The sequence below is a fragment of the Meriones unguiculatus genome, chromosome 12 (genome assembly GCF_030254825.1).
Source record: "Meriones unguiculatus strain TT.TT164.6M chromosome 12, Bangor_MerUng_6.1, whole genome shotgun sequence".
NCBI classification, from domain to species: Eukaryota; Metazoa; Chordata; class Mammalia; order Rodentia; family Muridae; genus Meriones; species Meriones unguiculatus.
The window spans coordinates 81,452,677-81,474,405 of NC_083360.1; the positions used below are offsets into that span (position 1 = coordinate 81,452,677).

At 42.6% G+C, this 21,729-nt stretch overlaps 1 protein-coding gene across 1 annotated transcript; it reads right to left on the reverse strand.

The window, feature by feature from the left end:
- Positions 1-9,543: 9,543 nt before the first annotated feature.
- On the reverse strand, positions 9,544-15,817 carry Insl5 (insulin like 5). The gene is given in 6 exon segments (XM_021658402.2): positions 9,544-9,776; positions 12,569-12,662; positions 12,664-12,727; positions 12,841-12,914; positions 14,715-14,770; positions 15,565-15,817. Coding segments are annotated over 6 exon segments (774 nt in total).
- Positions 15,818-21,729: the final 5,912 nt, after the last annotated feature.

Genomic DNA, 21,729 nt, shown 5'->3' on the forward strand with positions numbered 1-21,729 from the left:
GACACATCTGTACCCCAGAACTGCAGAAGTAGAGACGGGAAGATTAGCGTGAGACTACAGCAAGGATTAGAACCTGTTATCCCAAGAAAATTCCAGAATGGCTTTATCCCCTGGAGGAACTTGTAGAAGGCTTCCTGAAAGGAAATGACAACTTCCTCTAGACTGTGATGGAGGCACAGAGAACTTCAAAAGATGGAAGCGTAGAGGAAGAGATTTTCAAGGGATAAGAGGTCACACCAAGATTGGAGAGTCCGTGGTAGCTCTCTGGTAAGGAAGTGTACTCCGACCCTGGGGAGCTACTGGCAGCTTTTCACTAAGAGAAGAGCAGTGAGTGAAGTGACTCTGAGGGACACACATCGTATGGGACATGCAGGAATAAGGTCTACACGATTAGGCAAAGGGAGGCTAAATGTACAGAGCAGTTGACGTTTCCAGTCCTGGGTGCCTGGAAGACTTAGGTGTGAACCCCATGGTCCCAGGCACCTTAACTACATTACCGGTTTTACAAAGCAGCAGCTTTCCCTTGATGTGGTAATGATAATGCCGGTGGTGCCGTGGCTCAGGGTTTTGTAGGATTAACTAAACGCCTGCTAGACAATTCACAGCTTAATGCTTAAGAGGCGCACTTGTGGTCGCAGCCGAAAGTCTGAGCGTCTGGAACAAAATGTGCCGTGCTGTTCTCAGGAATAGGACCTCAGCAAAAAGAGTCTGGAAAATAAAACCATGAATTGGAGTTCACACCCTCGTTTAAGTCAATTGTGAGACATTTCGGCCACAGGCAGCTGAAAGCTGAGCCAGAACATCAAAGGAAGAGATTTAGACTTGGCAGCTGCCCAGAACGAGACCTCGCTTCTCCCTCTTACCTTATAAAATATTCATTCACCAGCTCTCCAGCAAGTACAGTCAGTACTAAACAGCCAATTACCAGCGCTAGGAACCCAACCAGAAGCCTCCCTAAGCCAATAGGGCTCTATTGGTTATATGTGCCCTTTTTATTCCTTCACTAAAAAAAAATTTTATATTATTTTTTTCGGTAGTCAGACATCAGAAGAAGTGAAAGGGTTCTCTCCAAAAATAAGCTAGCATCCCAGTGCGTGTCATCAATTGTAGTCATTGTTAACTGAGTGACATTTCAGAGCGCATATGGTAGGAGGTCAGAATCCAATGGATCTTGGGTTCAAAAATGAAGCACTGGCTCAATGAACTCATTTTTTTTTTTTTTTAAGTCTGGAGAATTAGCCAGTGTATGGAAGTGATTTTTAAAAAGTCAACAAATCAGACATTTATATATTAACAAGCTTAAGGAATGAGCACTTTCCTTCTTGGCAGCATCACTCGACCTGTCTTTCTAGGGACTCTTGTTGAATCCAGATCTTAAGGTCCCCAAAGACCACCAGGAGCCAGACCACATATGCAAGAGCAAAGAGCTTTATTCGGGCTTAAGCTCCATCTCTCTATGATCACCAATGCCCCAGCAGCTACATGGCAGGGTTTTTATTTGGGGTTTGAGCAAGAACCCAGAATTCCCAGCTTAGCAGTTACACAGTTGGGTGATATTCAGCAAGGGCAAGCTTGTTACAAAGTGATTGGCTAACTAACATAACAAATATTGAGCGAGCTATCTGTAGACCTCAGGAATGTTCGGTGGGTAGGCTGCCCAGCACAGATGCCCCACCTGAGATAAGATACCTTCCCATTCTTATGGTTACCTTCAGGCTATTCCTTCAGTGGCAAATTTTATGGTTTTTTTAATTGCTGGAATTGGTGACCTATGGCCTAGTTCCTGTGGTTCTCCATCTACCACTAACCTATTTCCCTACATACCAAGGCAAGAAACCAGTATAACCAGTACAGGGAGTCCCAGGCTTTCCTTTGCACTTGAGATAATAACCAACAATGATGCTTCCAACAAATGACGATGGTGGATCATCTAGCTACCAAGCACACCTCATATTTGGTTTGATTTTGCTCAGTGGATGCTGGGAAACCACTTCATAAAATTACACGAGATAAGGCATTTTGAAACCAAAACAAAAGAAGGAATACTTGTTAATTAACTATGCAAATATATTATCCTTAGGTCACTTTACTTTGATAATGCAGAGGTAAAATTGTTTGGAAACACAGCTAAAGCACTTGCTTGCATCTCAGTTTTCAAGCACAAGTAAAAGTTTCATAAGGATCTACCCACTTAATGAAGTAGAGCTTAGAGTTTAAGATGAAACACTTCTTAATCCATATGGGGGGGGCTAACTCACTCTGAGATGAGATTCATGTAAAGAAACTATGAGGAAATAACGACAAATGTTTTTTTTTTTTATAAAAATATTTTGTAACAGATACTAGACAATTCTTTTGCAAGAAGCTCTGACTCTTGGATCTGCTGGTGCCCAGTGGGTGGTAAAGCAAGGAGATCGCTATCTTTTCTGTGTAAAATTTGGGGACAGCTTCACACCTCATTCTTTACTTAGGCATGTTGAGCATTCAAGGAGCACCTGGTGATGAGTGACCTATATTGATCTTTCCCATCCTCCTTCAAGACTAAAGGCACAGAGGTAAGAGTAGGAGACTATCCTCTGGCAGATTTGCAAAGTCCTGCTCCAGACCAACTGAGCTGAACTCCAGCCCCCAAGCAAGTCTCAGTAATGGCTGTCTTATTCAGAAGCAAAGAGAGGCAAGCCAGGTGTGTTTTCCCCTGGAAATAACATCCTACCAGATTTAAGAGACTAGGTCCCAATCTTCTTCTTCTTGTTTCTATAGAATTAAATAATATATTTATAATAACTAAGCTATAATACATATGATAAATATTTATTATGTGAGAAATGGTAACAAACAAATATATATATATATACACACACACACACATATGGGCCATCAGGATGGCTTAGTGTACAAGGCCCATGCTAACAGCCTGAGTTTAATTCCTGGGAGAGAAATGACTCCTACAAGTTGTCCTCTGATCCCCCATATGTATGAGTACCATGACAGAAACACATCTATATACACACGCACACACACACACACACACAAAGAATTTCAAAGAGCATTTGTTCACATGGAGAAAACCTGTTAATATTTAAAAACAAATTTTAAAATAAAACATTTAAGGGAAATAAAACCACTACATGTTATCACAAATAATGTATTTTATGAAAACTATTTTTACATAATAGAAACAATTAGGCAGAGTGATGTTGCTTTGCATTTGTGTTGTAGGACTTTTCCTGGAGAGACTGGACACATGTCTATTCAAGCCCAAACAGGGAACTAAAAAACAAACAAACAAACAAACAAAAACCATCAAACCCAGCTGGTGATCGAAAAGAGGTGTTTGGTGTTTGCCACAACAGCATGAATGAGGGGTTCCTTATAGGCAGCTGCATCCCCATGACCACTCACATAGCTGCATTCCCTGCATTCCCGAGCGCCTTGCCACCTTCTGCAAATTTAGTTCTCTTCTCCCAGCATTCCTTACTATTGGACCTTCAGGAAGTGCCTCCTGAGCCTTCTGTGTTTCTGTCACATCCTTGTGAATTTCCTGATCCTCCTCACACCCTTCCATAAGGGGATGTTTCAGCCTTGAGCAACCAGCCACACAGCTGCAACCCCACAGTGGGTGTCTGGCTCCATAAAATACAGCTCATTTCACACATGGTTTCCTGCTGCTGTTTGTTTCAGTGGTTAATATATAATAATGTCAGCTTGCCGTAAATATCAAGTTGGAAAAGCAAGATTATTCTAATAACCTTTTAAGATAACTTTGGTATTTTTGTCTTGCTTTGCCTTTTAAAGATTTATTTTCATTTTGTGTATGTGTGTGTGCACTGACCTATCAGTATACCCATAGGTCAATCTCTCAACCCCCAACAGAGAAGTTTCTTTTTCCAGTAATACAGAGACCCACAGCTGGTCAAGGTGCAAAGAATGAAAGATCCCGAGTGCTCAGCCATTAATGGGACATCAATACCCCCTCCTCCAAAGGCTCAGGGGTCATTGTAGAAAGGGTGGAAGGGAAAAAGAAAAAAAGAAAGGGTGGAAAGAATGGCAGAGGCAGAGGAGGTAGATGACTATAGGAAATACAATTCTGGAGACAAAGCAGGGCAAATTGCATGTATGAACCCACAGCATAGCATACACAAAGCTCAAACCAAACAAAATGCCAGCATGGACATGGTAGGTGGGCAGGAAGTCCTACCATTACCTAAGGAAGTATTGGCAATTAATAGTTTCTGGGAAAGGGAGAACCATTCTTTTTAAAAGTATGACTCCTGTTAGGCTGACTATATGCCAGTGAAAGGTCACACATCGAAGAATGTGTGCTATATAAACAGTACAAGCTGTACTAATAATATATATGTGTGTATACATATATCTATATACATACATGCATATATGTACATCTACCCTCTGTCTACATATATACATGTAGATCTGGAAAGAATTAGGGGAGGTAGGTGAAAATGACCAAAGTACATTGTACAAAATTCTCAAAGAATTAGAAAAAAAATCAAACAAGGCACAGATAGTGTAGAAAATACGCAGTTTACTGGACACGAAAGTACAGTCTCAAGAGATGAGGGTGGACATGGCCAGAGGAACCATGTGTCACAGGAGTGGTTAGGGTCAAAGTCTCTGTTCAGGCAGCCCCAAGGACTCAAACTCCCCCTCTATTCCCAAAACACCAACTAAAGAAACAAGTAACAGTGAAAAGCAGAGAAAGGTGTGTTCAGTGTGCCCACACTGGGAGGAGGAACAAAGAAAGGAGTCCAGTGACCCCCAAGTCCATCTTGGGGTACTTGAAGTTTAGGTTTAACTGCGGGGAGTATGGGTAGGTAGAGGAATGCATAGGAAGTAGCCTGGCCGAGGCTGACCATCAGCTAATATCCCATCCACCGGTCCAAACTTCTAAACCTGCCCTGGAGGAAAGTGGCTCTAACAGCAGAGCTTCAGGCAACCCCTTCCTGCCGCAAGCCCTTCCTGGGGAAATGTTAATTCTTTGGGATCCATCCTTTCAAGAGTCTGAGAGGCTGTGGTGGGGGAGGGGGGGAGAGTAAGTATTTCTCCTTAGAGTATCTTCTCTTCAGCCGGGATGGCTGCAACTGTACTGACCAATATCTTATCCTACTTTAAAAATTCTTATTTGCATTTATTCTTCGAGGACTTCATACACGTGTGCAGTGTGATATCATCATCTAAGGAGAGCACACACTTTGCTCATAGCTTTCATGGTTCCAGAGGGGCTATGCAGGATGCTGGGTGTGGAGGAGTGGAGAGCAATCAATAGTCTTACCCAGCTAAGACTTCTGTGAGCTCTAATAATGACTGACTGGCAAGATGTGTGATGAGGGTGACTAACAGCATTCTGATTGGATTGAAGGCCCACTTCACAAGAGTAATCTCGTGCCTGGTAGTATAAATCAATCTGACTTGTATCTTAGGAAGGCTTTATACTGCCTGTAAACCCCCTACCCAAGGCAGCTTTTCTTGAGGGACTTTTGCCTACCCAAGTGATCGACAGGGTCCTTTTGAATTGGCTTTCTTTAGAAAGGACAACCGTATTCTTATTCTTTAAGAATGCCTCATAGATCATAATAGAGAGTTATTTCTGTTTTATGTGTGTGTTTGCCCGCATAGATGTCTGTGTGCCACGTGCATGCCTGATGCCCACCGAGACCAGGAGCACTGGATCCCCTAAAATTGGAGTTACAGATGATTGTTACTGCCATATGGGTTCTGGGAATCGAACCCAGGTCCTCTGGAGGGTCAGCCAGTGCTTTTAACCACTCACTCATCTCTCCAGCCCCCAGATCATATACTTAAAAGGTTTAGGAAGCTATCAATGATGGCCTTCCAGACAGTTCAGAATGAATGACATCCCCAACAAGGAAAGGAACGATGACCCTGATCTCATCCTTTTGAGCAACAAGCAGTCTTGAAATTTCACTTTTGGCTTTACAAAGCTGCTGATTAAGAGGGAGGGCTCCATCTCCAAAGATCTCCTTCCCTGATGATCTTTAACTTGCTACCTTTTAAACAATTGGGACTGCTTAATGGTAATACAAATTTTGAATAGTAGCAAGTTTGTCAAAACTGCCTTGATTTACACCAAGTAATTTACTGTGTTATCCACAAACACCATCCCCTCACTCAGCTGAGAATTCAAGACACATTTCTTGAATTCTCCCCAGATTGCTTTCTCTTGTAAAGATGATAGCATATCATCTGTTCCCTACAGGTTAACTGCAGCTGATACGTGAAGGCGATGTTTAAAGACCAAACACAATGAGCACCCAACAGGTTGTTGATGGCGTTTTCACAGCCATCGTGAATAGGAACACTAGGCTGAACAGATCCTGTTGCTACAATGCACTAGGGGAGTCAGCTGACAGTGTAAGAGAGGAAAACATTCCCTGATTTCCCTGATAGCCTTATCTAGAAAGACAACCAATTGCATAACAATGGCTACATCTTGGTTTCTAAGGTACTAGGATAAGGTTGGAAGGTTCTTTTATCTCTGCAAGACAGAGGCAAAACAAAGGTAGCTAAGGCTAAAGGAGGACTTTGTTCATACTCTGAACACCCACTGTTTATGGGCGTTGACTGATGCATATATGCCCCTACCTGTTCTTAGTTGAACAGCAATGTTAGAAAACACTCAAGAAGGGAGGTTCCGGGGTAAGATGATCAACCCTCACTTAGAAAGACAAATGGGATCGACACTGGAAGAAGGAGAAAACAAGAAACAGGACAGGAGCCTACCACAGAAGGCCTCTGAAAGACCCTACCTAGCAGTGTATCAGAGCAGATGCTGAGACTCATAACCAAACCTTGGGCAGAGTACAGGGAATCATATGAAAGAAGGGGGAGTTAGTAAGACCTGCAGAGGACAGGAGCACCACAAGGACCAAATATATCAGGGCACAGGGGTCTTTTCTGAGACTGATTCTCCAACCGAGGATATAACCTAGAACCCCTGCTCAGAAGTAGCCCATGGCAGCTTTACATCCACATGGGATTCCCTAGTAAGGGGAACAGGGACTGGCTCTGATATGAACTCAGTGGCTGGCTCTTTGACCTTTCTTCTTGCCAAGAGAGGAGCATCCTTGCTAGGCCACAGAGGAGGGCATTGCAGCCAGTCCTGATGAGACATGATAAACTAGGGTCAGATGGAAGGGGAAGAGGACCTCCCCTATCAGTGGACTTAGGGGCAGGGAGGAGATGAGGGAGGGAGGGTGGGATTGGGAGGGACTGAGGGAGAGGGCTACAGCTGGGATACACAGTAAATAAACTGTAATTAATATAAAAAATAAAAATTTATATAAAAAAAGAAAGAAAGAAAACTCATATTGAGCATTCTGAAGTCCTTGGAGAAAAATGCTTTGTTTAGATTGAAAAACGTCATTGTTCAAATTGTCAGAAATAATGCACATTCATCCAACAGTTAAGTGTTTGCTTATTTTCTTTGTGTTCATGTTTTTAGGTTTTCTTGCTGTGCTAGGCATGGATGAGGGTCCAGATTTCCATGTTCTTGCATCATAGTACAAAGAACTGGACCAGGAACACAAGGATAATGGTAGAAATAGATACAGCTTGTTGATGTTGTTGTTGCTGGTGGTGGTGGTGGGATGTGAAAGTCCCTTGAGGTGCAAACTGCTCTAATGGCCACAGCCCTGGAGACACAAGTGGCCAATAGGAAAAAGAAGAAGAAAAAAAGCCCAAGCAGATGAGGCACAAAATTCCACCAATCCCAGGCTATTCTGGAAAGCTCCACATTTCCCATCCCCCAAGAAACCCTATATAAAGCCCAGCTCCTGCTCAGTTCTTTGCTGCTTCTGGTCCAAGCAGAGGCAGCCATCCTCTTGACTCTTTCCCAAAAAATCTTCTGTGTGAGGTTCATTGTGAGGTGTGACTTTGTGATAGTCCCTGGCTCCTGACAGGCAGGATACCTTTCTTTTCAGAGCTACAACACTTGCACTGGGGAAACTTTTCCTCTCAGAACTGTAACACTTATAGTGTGTGTGTGTGCATGAGCACTTCAAAGACAAGGTCTCACCATATTTTCCTGGCTGTCCTTGAACTCACTGTGTAGACAAGGCTGGCATTGAACTCACAGAGATCTATCTGCTTCTACCTCCCAAGTGCACAGCTTAAAGGCACACCTAGCTTAGAGACAGTTTATTAAAAAAAAAAAAAAAATTCTGAAAGTAGAAGTGGGCCAGAGAGCTGAAAGGGTCCAAGGTTCAAAGGTCCTGGACCACAAGAATTGCTATCTTTTAAAGGCCATTTATATAGTGTTTACCTTCTTCTGTATATGCTCTGTCCCTTTTGTGTATCTCTTGGTGGCAGTGGTGAGTCTATTTTTTTTTTCTAACATTCATCTCTTTCATGTGCTACTCTTTATGCCCCTCTTTCTGTCCTGCTACCCTGCCAGGCTCCACTAAGAGCTGTGGTCCCAGAAAGTTTTGGAGACGCTTGAAGGATGCTCAGTCTAGGCATAGTTCTTGCCTAGGAGACTGTATACAGCAGTCTCTCCCGTCTTCCCCTTCACTTGAAAGAGAGGCCTTGTTACCCCTGTAGCAAGAGCCGGCTCGATCAGGGCTGGGAAGATGGCTCAACAGTCTGTTTCCCAGAACCCCCATGCTGCCTCACAACCATCTCTAACTCCAGTTCCAGGGCCTTCATTGCTCATACACTCAAGAAGTATGTAAGATTGCAGAGAGGGTATGCTCCTTATTTTTAGTGGTATGTACCTTTCATTTTTATTTTGTTTTAAAGATTTGTTTATGTGCATAGATGTTCTTCCTGTGTGTATGTCCATGCAATACGTGCTTGCCTGGTACCCCAGGAGGCCAGAAAAGGGCATCTCCCTGGAACTTCAGGTACAGAGAGTTGTAAGCTGTCATGTAGGTGCTGGGAACTGAACCAAGAAGGAACAGCCTCTTAACTGCTGATCCATTTCTCCAGTCCCTGGTATAAGCTTTTGGTTGGAGCATCCTTAATCATTGACTCTAACTTTTTTTTTAGATTTATTCATATGTATTATTTTACTTGTATGAGTGTTTTGCCTGTGTGTGTGCGCGTGCCAGTGCACCGCATGTAGACTGAGTGCCAGTGGAGAGTGTCAGAGCCCCTAGAAGTGGAGTTAGAGATGAGTGTAACTGTTGGATGGTTGCTGGGAATTGAACCCATGACTTCCACAAGAGCAACACGTGCTCTTAACCGCTGAGACATCTCTCCAGCCCTTCTAACAGAATTCTAAGGGAAAAGAATCACAGTGAGCTTGGAGTTAGGCATTTTTATTTCACTTTTGCACAGCACTTGAAATTTCAAAGCGGTAGTTAGAACTTAGAAAGAAAAGCAGGTTGGCCGCTTCAGAGGGAGAAGAGAGACCTCCCTCTGTCTTTAAGCCATCATAGACCTTTGAGGAAAGGAGGGCCCTACCCCAAAGCCACAGTTGTAGTGACAGAAGCTGAATGTGGGACAGGGTAGAATGCCAGTGAGATACATGCTGAAGCCCGTTGTTGGGGGGCTGGGCACTTCCTAACAGAGGGTGCTGAGCTCAGCTATGGAGCAGCCCTCGGCGCAGCACAGAGCTTGCAGATATTGTCTGGATATCACCCAGTGCTTCCTGGACTGCCAGAGCCCTTCCATGGGGGCCTGTGGATCCTGAACAAACTCCTGTCCTGACATAACTGTCTGAGGAAAGTTGTACTCCAGAGTTTCCTTGGACGCCTCCTGTCGGTCTGGGAGCTGGAGGTGGTTTCTTGTCTCAGCTAAAAGACAGATAGGCACCAAACTACCTCAAAGAACTCTGACAAAAGAAAGATCAGCACTTCAGAAGGAGCTGGGTCCTGTGAGCGCTTCGTGAGGCTGAAAGACAGCAGCATTAGTTAGCTAGCAGTGACTGCAACGGGCCACCTCTGCTCCATGACCAGCAGATTCCAAAGATATCAGTTATAATTAGCAATAAGCTTTATGATTAGCCACAAGAGACAGAATTAATTAGCTAGGAGCAAAAGACCAACAGTAACAAAAACCCTGGGGGTGCCTTGCAGAGCTGATTGGTGGGATTTTCCAGTCGATGTTTGAAACCGAAACACGAGCCACATTGTTTAATCTAAGCCGTTGTTCCCAATGTCTGTGTTCAAGTCCCTCTGGTTTTTAATTTAGCTCAGGCTCAGCACTGGCAAGCACTAAACAAAAAACACATGAATGAACGCTAGTTGGTCAACTAGTAATTGATCAGATAAACAATATGGAGGAAAACATACTGAAAACCTGCGGAAGGTTTGAGCGTTATGATTTCAGTGATGCTTGGACCTGACTTTGATTCCCACAATCTGTATAATGGAAGGAGAGAACTGACTCCATAAAGTAGTCCTCTGATTTCCACACATGTATTATGGCATATGTGCCTGTACACACACGTCATACACACACACAGGCACACATACTCATACAACAATAATAATACTTAAAAAGTAAAATGTAAAAAGAGAAATGACAAAACGTCCATTTTACCGCTCTGTATATTTCAGAGATACATCCATGCATTTTTAAACTATATCTCGATGTGCTGTTTCAGAAACAAGTTTAAAAACAAGCTGGGCATGGTGGTGCTTGCCTTTAATCCCAACACTCAGGAAGGCAGAAGCAGGCAGATCACTGTGAGTTCGAGGTCAGCCTGGTCTACAAAGAGAGCCCAGGACAACCAAGGCTACACAGAGCAACCCCATCTCAAATAAATAAATAAATAAATAAATAAATAAATAAATAAATAAAGTTTAATAACATATTTCTAATAAGGTCTGTAGGAACCTCAGTATTAAAGTGGTAAGGACAAGTTTATCACATCTCAAGACATTATCCCACTAAAATATGAATATTGTTGGTAGCATACTAAAACCTTATGCTTACCAAAGTCACTTTAAGCCTCGCTGAAACCTTTAGCATTATATTTGTGGCTTCAGCATTTGCATGTCCTTCATTTCCTAAATCTTTGCTAGAAAACAAAGGTAAGGCAACCCATTATTCAAGCAGAGTCAGGAGTTGGGCACAAAAAGAGCAATGTTGCATGCATAAGAGAGATCTGGAGGGCCCAGGCCATGGGAGCAAAAGGAGAATGGTGGCTGTCTGAGGATAGCTGAGGTGTCCAGGGATGGAGAGAGGGGAAGCAAAGGGTACACAGTTTCAAGTAGCCAGGAAGAATAAGTTCAAGAGATGGGCTGTACAATGTGGTGGCTGTTATCAACAGCAACACGGGAATTCTTGAAGTTACTAAGAGCGTACGTTTCCAGAGTTCTCACCACAGAGATTATGTGTGTAGGTAATGTGTTTGTGAATTAGCCTGATTTAGCCACTGTGCAATGCACACAATATTTAAAGCAATATCAACACAGTGCATCCATGATAAATCCGTGCATTTTTGTCAATTTAAAAAATAGAATCATCGAACCTTAAGTGAATTCTACCTCATAGTAAAAATTTTAAATTTTTTAAAAATGTTTTAAATTATGTGTGTATGTGTGTAAGTGTGCTCAATGTGTACAGGTGCTCAATGGGGCCAGAGGATTCAAATCCCCTGGATGGAGCTGGACTGACAGTTGTGAGCTGCCTGATGCTCCCTCACTCATACTGGGAACTGAACTCAGGTCCTCAGAAAGGGCAAGCAAGCACTTTTAACAGCTGAGTCATGTCTCTGGCCTCTACCTCATAATTTATTACAAGATGAGAGGAAAGAATTCCAGCCCATCTTCCAAGTTACTTGAATCGGAAACCGAAGATCCGTGATGTCAGCACAGCACGGCTACTGTGACAGCAGGCTGACAGGCACCCTGGGAATTCTGACCATGCATTTCTATTGCTCACATTCCCCCGCCCGGCCCTGCCCTACAACTTCTCAATTTTGACAGGCCCTTCAGGACCTTCTCCATGCCACCTTCTCCATGATGTATCTACACGAGCTTTCTCTTCACTCGGGGCACAGTATGTAACAGCAATGTCGTCAGCTCTTGAAGCAGGTAGACCTGGCTTGCTTCCTCGCCTCACTGCTGAACAGCCGGGTAAATAGTTTTCTCCTTGATAAGCGATAACCAGCAGCGGCACTATTTACCTCACAGGATCTTCATTGGAAAGCTGAGGAAATGGTTGCCCCACCCCCACCCCCCGAATTGCCTGGTACTTAATAAGTGGCCAGTTGGGTCAGGTTCTTTTCTTCACTCTTGTTTCCACTTAGCCGAATCCTCTAATCATCCGTGTGCAGGCAGACCTCTGACCTCTCTACATCCTCCACTGCTCTGCCCACGATGCTAAACTCACTTGAAGTCCCTTGCAGTGCAATGATTGCAAGCAGAAGACTAAAGAGCAGTCGTGCAATTATAGCATGTTTGCCTTTCTCCCGGGGCCAAATTCAGTAATATATTTTGAGGATTAAGTATCGATATACAAGCAGATCGGTATTTCTTAGAGAAATAGCTACTTACATAACTGGGCTGGGGAGGGGGCGGGATTAAAAAGAGAAGTCTGTTAAAAAAAAAAAAGAAATGAGGTGCGAGAGTTCAGTTACCTTGCTGAGCGTGAAGAGACCCCTACAGCTGTGCACAGATGTCCCTCACTGTTCTCACATAGCCCAGGCCGCAGAGCTTCACCGTCTCCTTGCCTTCTTACTTCCAGGACAGCACACAGGACTGAGAAGAGAAACAGAGCAAGAGTAGGACCCCTCCTCCTGCCAGAGAGCAAATGAGAGCCAATGTGGTCAGCGGTGCCCAGGGTCGTTTTGAAGTTACCTCACCGTCCTGAGCCATTTAACCAATGCCGCTGACGCTTTATTGGTCAGACCTTATTTTAACAGTATTTACTGACCCGTCGGCGACCGCAGGAAGGAATAGCGGTGTGCTTTTACGATCTCGTTGCTGGTTACTCGGTCATCTGAACACCTCGCTAGGAATCGCTGCATCGGCTCTGCAGTTGCCGTGGAAATGCAAGGCTTTTGGAAGCAGGAGAGTGTACACGTTTAGATGCCCACTTCGTATTTACTGACTGACAAAGAGCAAGCTTTGAACTGTGAAAGTCAATAAGGTATCTCTCTCACATGGCGGACCCGCCTAGTGGAAGCTTCCAGGGAGTGAAAGCAGCCTCTAGGTCAACATAGTGGGAACTCACATAGCAATGTGGTCTGTCAGGCCCAGGTTTGATGCCAGGCTTTCCATTCACCAAATCAAGGATTTAAAGCAAATTATTTAGGTACCCTTTATTTTTTTTTTAAAACGGTGGTAATAGTACAAAAACCGCTGAGATGGTGTCAGTCCTGCTTTAGGTATAAACAGTTGTTAATGTCTTGGCTTACTGCCTCACCTCAGCATCAGAACAGGATATGTGGCAAGGGAAGAGAGCTTTTCTTCAGAACTCAGAATTTCTGTGACTAGAATGTTCCTTGATCTCCTTGACCTGTGATTTTTGGTATGCCTGTCTCAGCATACACTTCTATTATAATAAAGACAAATTTGTATTCCCAAACAAATAATGAAATAGCTCTTTTGGTAAACCACCTGAAGCCTTATCTAAGAGTTTGCCCAGAGTCCTTCGAGAGCCCCCAGTATGTGCAGCCCCCCACCTGTCTGCTTTACAGTTCTCGTTTGCAAGTTGAAAAGTTTGCGTTGGATTGCTTAAGGACCCTGCTGAAATCGAAATTTCTAAGTCTGGCTGTAATTATCTGATTGGGTTACTCCTACATCAAAAACTTGCACCATTGCGGGTAGGGAGCAGATCTTAAGAGAGGAAGGATAGTAAAATAAGGATGATATGAAGGGGAGAAGTAGAATAGGAGGAGATGTTTAAGTGGGGAAGGGAGTGGGAGAGCGGGATAGAGGAACTAACCATGAAGGATGTTTGGGGGGATGTTGGTAGAATGTTCTTGTGGAATGTACCCTTGTTCATTCCAGTGCTGATTTCTCTACCCCACTATCAGGTTTCAATATGGACATTGCATTGGGACGCTTATGCTAAGCATCACCTGTCTCAAGTTTGTGTGAACATGCCACCCTTTGTTCTCTGTATTGTCAATAAAACAGCCAGCCCCAATACTGAGCAATGGAGAGAACAGGGTGAGACATCCTGGTCCAGAGGGGAGAAGAAGGAAGCGAGTAGGAGGAGGAGGGCAGAGATCAGCAGGACAGGACTTGGAACCCTGAGGCGGGATGAACTGGACCTGAAATATGACTAAAAGCAAGTATAATGGGTGAAATCTGAATGGTAGGAAACTACGTGGGCTTGGAGATTTAGGATGGAGTAACTATTGCCCAGCATTGTGCTCTAGGTGAATTAAATAAATCATAGTCTCTGTGTGGTGATTTGGGTATACAGCAGGGTTTAGGAAAACCTGCTGATCAACTAAAAGATAAATCAACAATAAATACTAATAACCCACAACAGGGGGAAGACATAAAAACTACTATTTTTTATGTTTAATTGGAGTTACACTGCATGGGGGAGAATGCTCCTCCCAGGAGCCACAGGTTGCTAAGGAAAGCCGAGTGACAGGTATGGGCTGTTCCCCTAGAGTTGCAGGTCTAGGGGAGTTCCAGAGGCCACCCAAGTAATGCAGGCTATTGCCACTGTTCTTGGTTATCAACCAGAACTTGACGGTAAGACACGGTTGGATATACCACACACGTTGGTCACATGATTTTTGAACCAATTAAGCTGGTACTTACCTGGAGGTTTCTTCCCTGGTTAGCTTTCCTAGATCTGGAAGTTGCTATACAGCCTGCTAGGGGAGAAAGGTCATCAACAGTCTTACTATGCTGTGAATCTTGTGAACTATAATAATGATCAACCTGCCAAGGTACGCCCATGGGTGCAATGGTGGGATGAATGTTATGGGGTAACCAAACACTTTTCTGTTTGCTCGGAAAAAGGAAATTTACAGCCGGTGCTGTAAACCCGAACAAGAATCCCAAACTGTGGGGCTCATAGGCCCTAGAGGTAAACCTACTATTATTTTGCTAAAAGGAAATAGTATCATCTTAGAGGTGATGGTGGTTAGGGGAGAAGGAGTCAGTCTTCTTTAAGGGTGTGGTCCCTGGTAGGATGACCATGCTCCTCCAATGGATGGTCCCATGCCCGGGTATATAAGAATAGCATTAATTGAACTCAGTAAGTTATTCTAAAAAGAGATATGAGGTTGGGAGTGGGGCGGAGTTAGGGTTCTTGGAGGAGCTGAAGGGGGAAGTCGGGATAAGTATGATTTAAATACATTGTGCATATGTATGAAATTCCCAAAGAATAGTTTATAAATGTACTAAAATAGATTAATAAAAGTATTCCTTTATGTAAAAAACATAAAAACAACAGAACATTTCAGTGATTTATCACTATGTGCATAACATAAACAGCTTGGCCTTTAAGATTCTTCACTTACATCCAAATATCACTCCTCCTACATATGTTGAGGTTTGACTAGAGAGGACCACCAAAGTAAAATCTCCCCATCTTGTGACCTCTCTGTGCACACTCCTGAGACACTGTAATCCTTTTTGCTAGGTGGTTGACTCCTCCAGTTACCACTTCTGTTTTCTCGGCATTTGTATTTGATGTGCCTTAGTTCATTCAGACTGTAGTAAACAAAATGCCAGCAGTTCAGAAATTTATAAACCCAGAAAGGTATTTCTTGTAATTCTGGAAGCTGAGAATGACAAGGACCAGGTAGCAGCAGGGTCAGATCCTGGGGAGGACCCTCTTCTAGGCTGTAGATTAATGATTGCCTCGACACAGCAGAAGGGCCAAAGCCGCTCTCTGGGGACTTTTCTAAGGACATGGTCTCAAGCAAAAGGGTACAGTCCTGTGATCTCATCACCTCCTCATGAACTCCTCATCTCCCAAAGGCTTCTCCTCCTCACCTTATCACCCTGAAGGTTAAAGCTTCAAAATGTGACTTTGTTTTTCATAGAGAACACAAATGCTCAGGTCATAGCAGTATGTAAGTTTCTTTGCTGTGAAGGTGAAAGGAGCCAAAGAGTTGGCATAAGGAAGGCACTAAGCATGATCTATGATGCTCAACAGAGAATAAATTACAAGTTCCTTTTGCAAAGGATTAGTAAAGTGTTGGGCTTTTTGTTGATACAAGATGGTATAGATGGATTTTCTGTATGAATATCTTTATGCAGAGAAAGACAATCCTGTCACATGTCCCAAAAGAACTAGAAATAAGTTTGATATAGAAATTTGCTATTGTCACAAACATAAGTCAACTTCTCAGGGGACTTTCCAGGATCAAATACATAGGAGGAATACTGAATTAAGCAAATTTCCTGACTATACTTCTCTAAGCATTTGCTAGATCAATATACATTATTAATCTCCAAGAAAGGGATTGTTACCCTAAGATCTTTTTTAAAAGACCACCTAAAAAGACTACTGTCCTAAAAATCCTTAAAGGAACCCTAATGTTTTGCCATTTTACAATTTACTGAATGGATAAAAAGAAGGAAGATAGGAAAGAATGAAGAGAAGGATGGTAGTGGTGCTAAAGCATGGGTAGCTCTGAGAGTCTTCAACCCTGCCTCTCCTCCCCTCCCCCCTTCCTTCCCCTGCTCTCCTCTCTTCTCTCTTCCCCTCCCCTCCCCTCCCTTTTCTTCTCCCTTCCCCCCTCCTTACCTCTTTCCTCCCCTCCTCTCCTCTCTGCTTCTCCCCTCTCCTCTTCCATTCCTTTTCCTTTTCTCTCCTCCTTTTCTGTCCTCTTTCCATAACCAGCCCATTCCAAATGCTGCAACTATTTGCTAAGTCAGTCCAACATGGAGGAGAGCAGCCTGCTACATACACAGAACATGAGATATGAATGAGAAAGACGTCCTTACCATATAAATTCACTGAGATTTAGAAATTATTGGTTATAATAGCCTAACCTGGTTTATCCTAATATAATTACCTTATAGTATATCTTTGCAGGTATAGGAAATGCTTATAAAGACCCAAAGAATTTACTTTAAAATTTATTTGAGTGTGTATGTATGCTTTGTTTGTTTGTATGTCTCTGCTCTTCCTGGGCTGGTCCTCTGGAAAAGCAGCCAGTGTTTTTAATGGCTGAGCTATCTCTCCAGCCCCATAACCCAGAGATTGGTTGGCTGGATTATTTGTCTTTAACAGTTGGAATTACAATTGTTAAACTAATAATAAAGTATGAAGGCCTTGTCAGAGCTATGATAAAAAACAGCTTAGCAAATAGCAGTACAAATGGTTTTGAGAAAATCTGTTCATGGAATCTTATCCCAACAAAAAGTAGCATTTTCTAATCTTGTGCAAAGGGCATTACTAATTTTTTTTTTTAACACAAAACTATGCTAAGTGTTTATTGACTCACTTGTGCTAACTCGTTAACTCATTTCATCTTTGAAAGGTTAGAGGAAACTTCCATACTCCTATATGCTGTGTCTCTACAAAAGCCAAAATTTGAAATCCTAATCCTTATTGTGATAATATTAGAAGGTAGCTTTGGAAGGTTTACAACCAACATAAATCAAACCTAAAATTAACACTAACACAACGATTCAGTAGATGTTTATTTTACCTCAGTACTATTTGTGCAAGCCTGGTGGCTAAGGTATGCCCTGTAAATGGTGGTTGAGACAGGTTGACAGGAGTAGCAAGCCTGTGGTATCAGATTTGTTCACTTGGCAGCTATGAGAACGTAAGACATACAATGTCTTGGAATCACACTTTTTCATTTGTAAGGTACTGACAATACCAACTTCATGAGGGTAGTTTTGAGGATTAAACACAAATAATACTGACCTGAGACTAACACAAATAGACCTTTGATGAAAATTATAATGGTGATGATCCCAGCATAGTCCAGTGATGTCAATGTTAGACTGATACATTTTTTTGCTATTGATATTGTAAGTTCTAGCTTACAATAACTTTGAGAAATTATTAAAGCTGTAATTTTATTTTATAACTTATGTTAAATTGAAAATATCATAGGGTCAGTTAAGGTAATTAGTTTCAGCACTGATAAGGTATGGGTCAGGTAACATGATTATTTTATGTTTCTAATCATGAACTCACTATAAATTCATCAGCAGAAACTATGTTCTAACATGAAGTTAGCTAATATTCCCCTTTCTTAAGATTTGTTTTTATTTATGTGGGCATGTGAGTTTTTGTCATGTTTGTGTGGACGCCAAGTCTTCTGAACTGGAGTTCTGCGCAAGCTGTACAGTGTGGGTCCTGGGAAACCAACTCAGGTTCCCAACAAGAGTAGCAAGCGCTGTTAACCACTGAGCCATCTCTCCAGCCCCTGCTATGGCTCTATTGGGAATTCTCATGACAAAACTATTGAGACCTGGGAGTCATTTAAAACTCCCAATTCCTATTATCAACTGAAATATCCTTTGTACTTAAACATCCATCAAATCTCAAAGTCCCTACTTGATGAACTTCTGTTTTCTGAATTTCTCTATGATCCATTTGTTTTCCTCTATCCTCTGCACCTTGACCCCCAAGTTTGATTTAAGTTACCACAGTGGCCTTTGTATTGGCCTTGTCATCAGTTCATTTTTTGGACTGTCAACAAGATAACCTTTCATGTGGTATTTACCCAACTTTAATACTTTCAATAGATTTCCATTGCCCCTCAAGGGGGAAAAAAAACCACAACTACTTCCACATAGCAACAAGATAGTTCATGATGAGAGAATGGATAAGAAATAGCTCATGGATACAGGGTTGTAGAGTGAGCGTGAGGACCTAAGTTCAGACTTCTAGAAGCCATGCAAAGCTGTGTGTAGCAGACAAGAAGCCTTGTCTCAAACAAGGTGGAAGGCAAGGACTGACACTCCATACTGTCTTCTGACCTCTGCATGTATGCTGTTCCATGTGCACACCTACGCACACACACATATGCACACACACAGTGGGAGAGTAAAGGGAGAATGAGAGAGAGAGGAGGGAACGAGAAGGAGGGAGGGAGGGAGAGGAAGGAGAGAAGGAAGAGAGAGGAGGTATAGATGATAGATAGATAGATAGATAGATAGATAGATAGATAGATAGATAGATAGATAGAGACAGACAGACAGACAGACAGACAGACAGACAGACAAAGCAATGATATGGCCTCTGCTAGGTCAGATCCAGTTGTCACAGATAAAGCAAAATCTGCATAGACTCTGGGCTTCTATACTCTCTTTCCCTTTCCAGACTTTTCCTTATGCTGAAACTTCTTTCCTTCTTCAAATCTTAACTTCTCTTTTACAAATGTCTTCAGGGAGGTTCTTGAAATAACTTTATATAGATAACTTTTTGCACAGTGTTATAAATTCAACTTTCTTGTAGCTCATTCAGTGATTTTTTTTTAAATGGCCTATTTAAAAGGTGTCAAAACGAGCAAATGACATGTAACTCAACAGCATGACACAGACAAAACCTGTATAAAATAACAAAATAATCTGATTTGAAAATGAGCAGAGGCAAAGGCCAGGGAGATGGCTTGGTGAGTAAATGTGCCTAGTGGCAAACCTGATGATCTGAGTACGATCATGGGAATCAACACAGTAGAAGAGGGTTCTCACACGTTGTCCTCTGGCCTCACATGTATGCTGTAGCATGGACACCCGTGTGCACCTGCGCCCACACACACGTACTACAAAAGTTTTAAATGTGATTTATATCTTAAATTGGGCAGAGAAATAGATTTTTTATTTTTAAATAAATCACATAATGGTGAGAAATACATGAAAATGTCCTCAGCATCACTGCTTGTGGGGGAATGCAAATTTGGTACAGTTCCTGTGGAGCATTTAAAGCGTCTGCCACCAAATGAAATGTGTCATGTGATCCAGAAAGTCTACCATTGGGCATACATTCAAAAGAAATGAAACGCACCGCGTGTTTACTGTGGTCGATTCACAACCGTCAATATATAGAATCAAGGCTGGTCAGGGTGGCACCCGCTGGGTCTTGCACTTGGGAGGTGGAAGCAAGAAAGAAGAAACCCAAGGGCTGCCCTGCCTATATACTCAACTTGAGACTAGGCTGCATTGTATAAGGCCCTGGCTGGAAAGATGGAATCAGTGTGTTTGTAAACTCATGCATATGTGTCAGAAAACAGTAGTTGACGCTTAAAACTTTCTTTCGCCTGTGTACCAAGCAGCCATTTTTGTACTCTGTTGTCATCCTGAGTGTTTAGAAATGAAGACAATAAACAACCAGAGCATGCGTCCAGTTTGGAAACTTCACTGAACTGAGCTGGCCCTGGCCGTGCAGAGCAGGTCTACAGTCCCTCTTATTCAGGAAGCGGAGGCTGGAATTCAACCGTGTCTCCCAAATCGCCAGCTGGGTACCTAGTGAGACTCGGTTTCAACATTAAAAAAAAAAAAAAATGGAAAGAGCTAAGAAATAGCTCAGTGATAGTGTGCTTGCCTGGCCTTCCTGGGTTCCATCCTACCACCCTAATAAACAACAAAACAACACAACCCTCAGGCCCCATCTGTTTATCACTGTCTCCATCCCTCTATCATCAGAGTTCTGATGAAGCTCTCCTGAGCTCTCACCTGGGCTTTTTCTTGGAGTTACGATGCCCCCATATCTTCTTGTAGCCCAACCTACCCAAATACGATACGTATTTGTTGAAAATGTACATTTTTCATGAGTTGTTTCTGATGGTGCATGTATCTTTTTGGCAGTTTTCAAAAGGAAATGCTCATTTTTCTGGGAGTCATAACCATGTTTTATATGTCAGACTTAGCCGGACATACTGCATTTTCTGTTCTAGAAATTGGTCTCACGTAAACCGATCAGCCTTTTAGTTTTACCACCCAATGAGTTTACCACATAAAAGCTAACATGCTAGTAAACAGCCTGCAAGTTTGGAGGAAATTTGAAACAAAGTCCTGAACAAACAAAACAGGTCACCAAGCCTAAATGTTACATGAAGAAGTCAATGAGGTCACCAGAACAGCATGAACCCCTGCAGGAGAGGAGCAAGCTCAATGGAGCACAAGGGTAAAGAGGTTCTCGGGAGACCAGGCTGTCGGGACAGGGCTCTGTGTGATCAGAATGAGCTCTGTCCCATTTCCTTAGATGCTTTACGTTACATAACCGAGTCTCCCAAATTGCTGGTGTGAACACAATCTCACAAAGCAGTAGCAATCTTTACCAGGAAAAAGCGATCGTGTTTTTTTTATATTGGAGGGGATGGGTTTTATTGTAATAAAATGAAAGAAAGCTGTGGCTGTGTCTATGAACTTTCCAGACAGATTCTATGTTCTCTATCAATTCTACAGCTCAAATATTTTATCCTCTCTGATACTAAAATATTTTCCTAGGGTTCTGAGGAAATTCAAGACATTCAGTGATCTGCAGAAAGGAAACTATGGTTCTCCCATCCTGCATTCAAAAGGTATTCCTTGCATGCGTGCTCAGTGGAGTGGGGTGGTGAGCCCAACACACAAGGAGCTTGCACTCCAGGAGCGAGAGAGGCGCTTAGCAACTGATCTCACCAACCTTTACCATGCAGGTATGAATACCAGCTTAGAGATAGAGCCGCTATCTCTAAGAAAAGAATTGTCTTTGGTAAGTTGTCCTCTCATCTTCACATGTATTCCTACCACACCCAACACAACACAGAACAACAACAACAATCAAATGTAAAAACGTTTATTTAAAAAAAGAAACTTAGTTATCTAAGAAACATAACCACTTTTTTTTATACTTCAAATATTTTCTGATTCC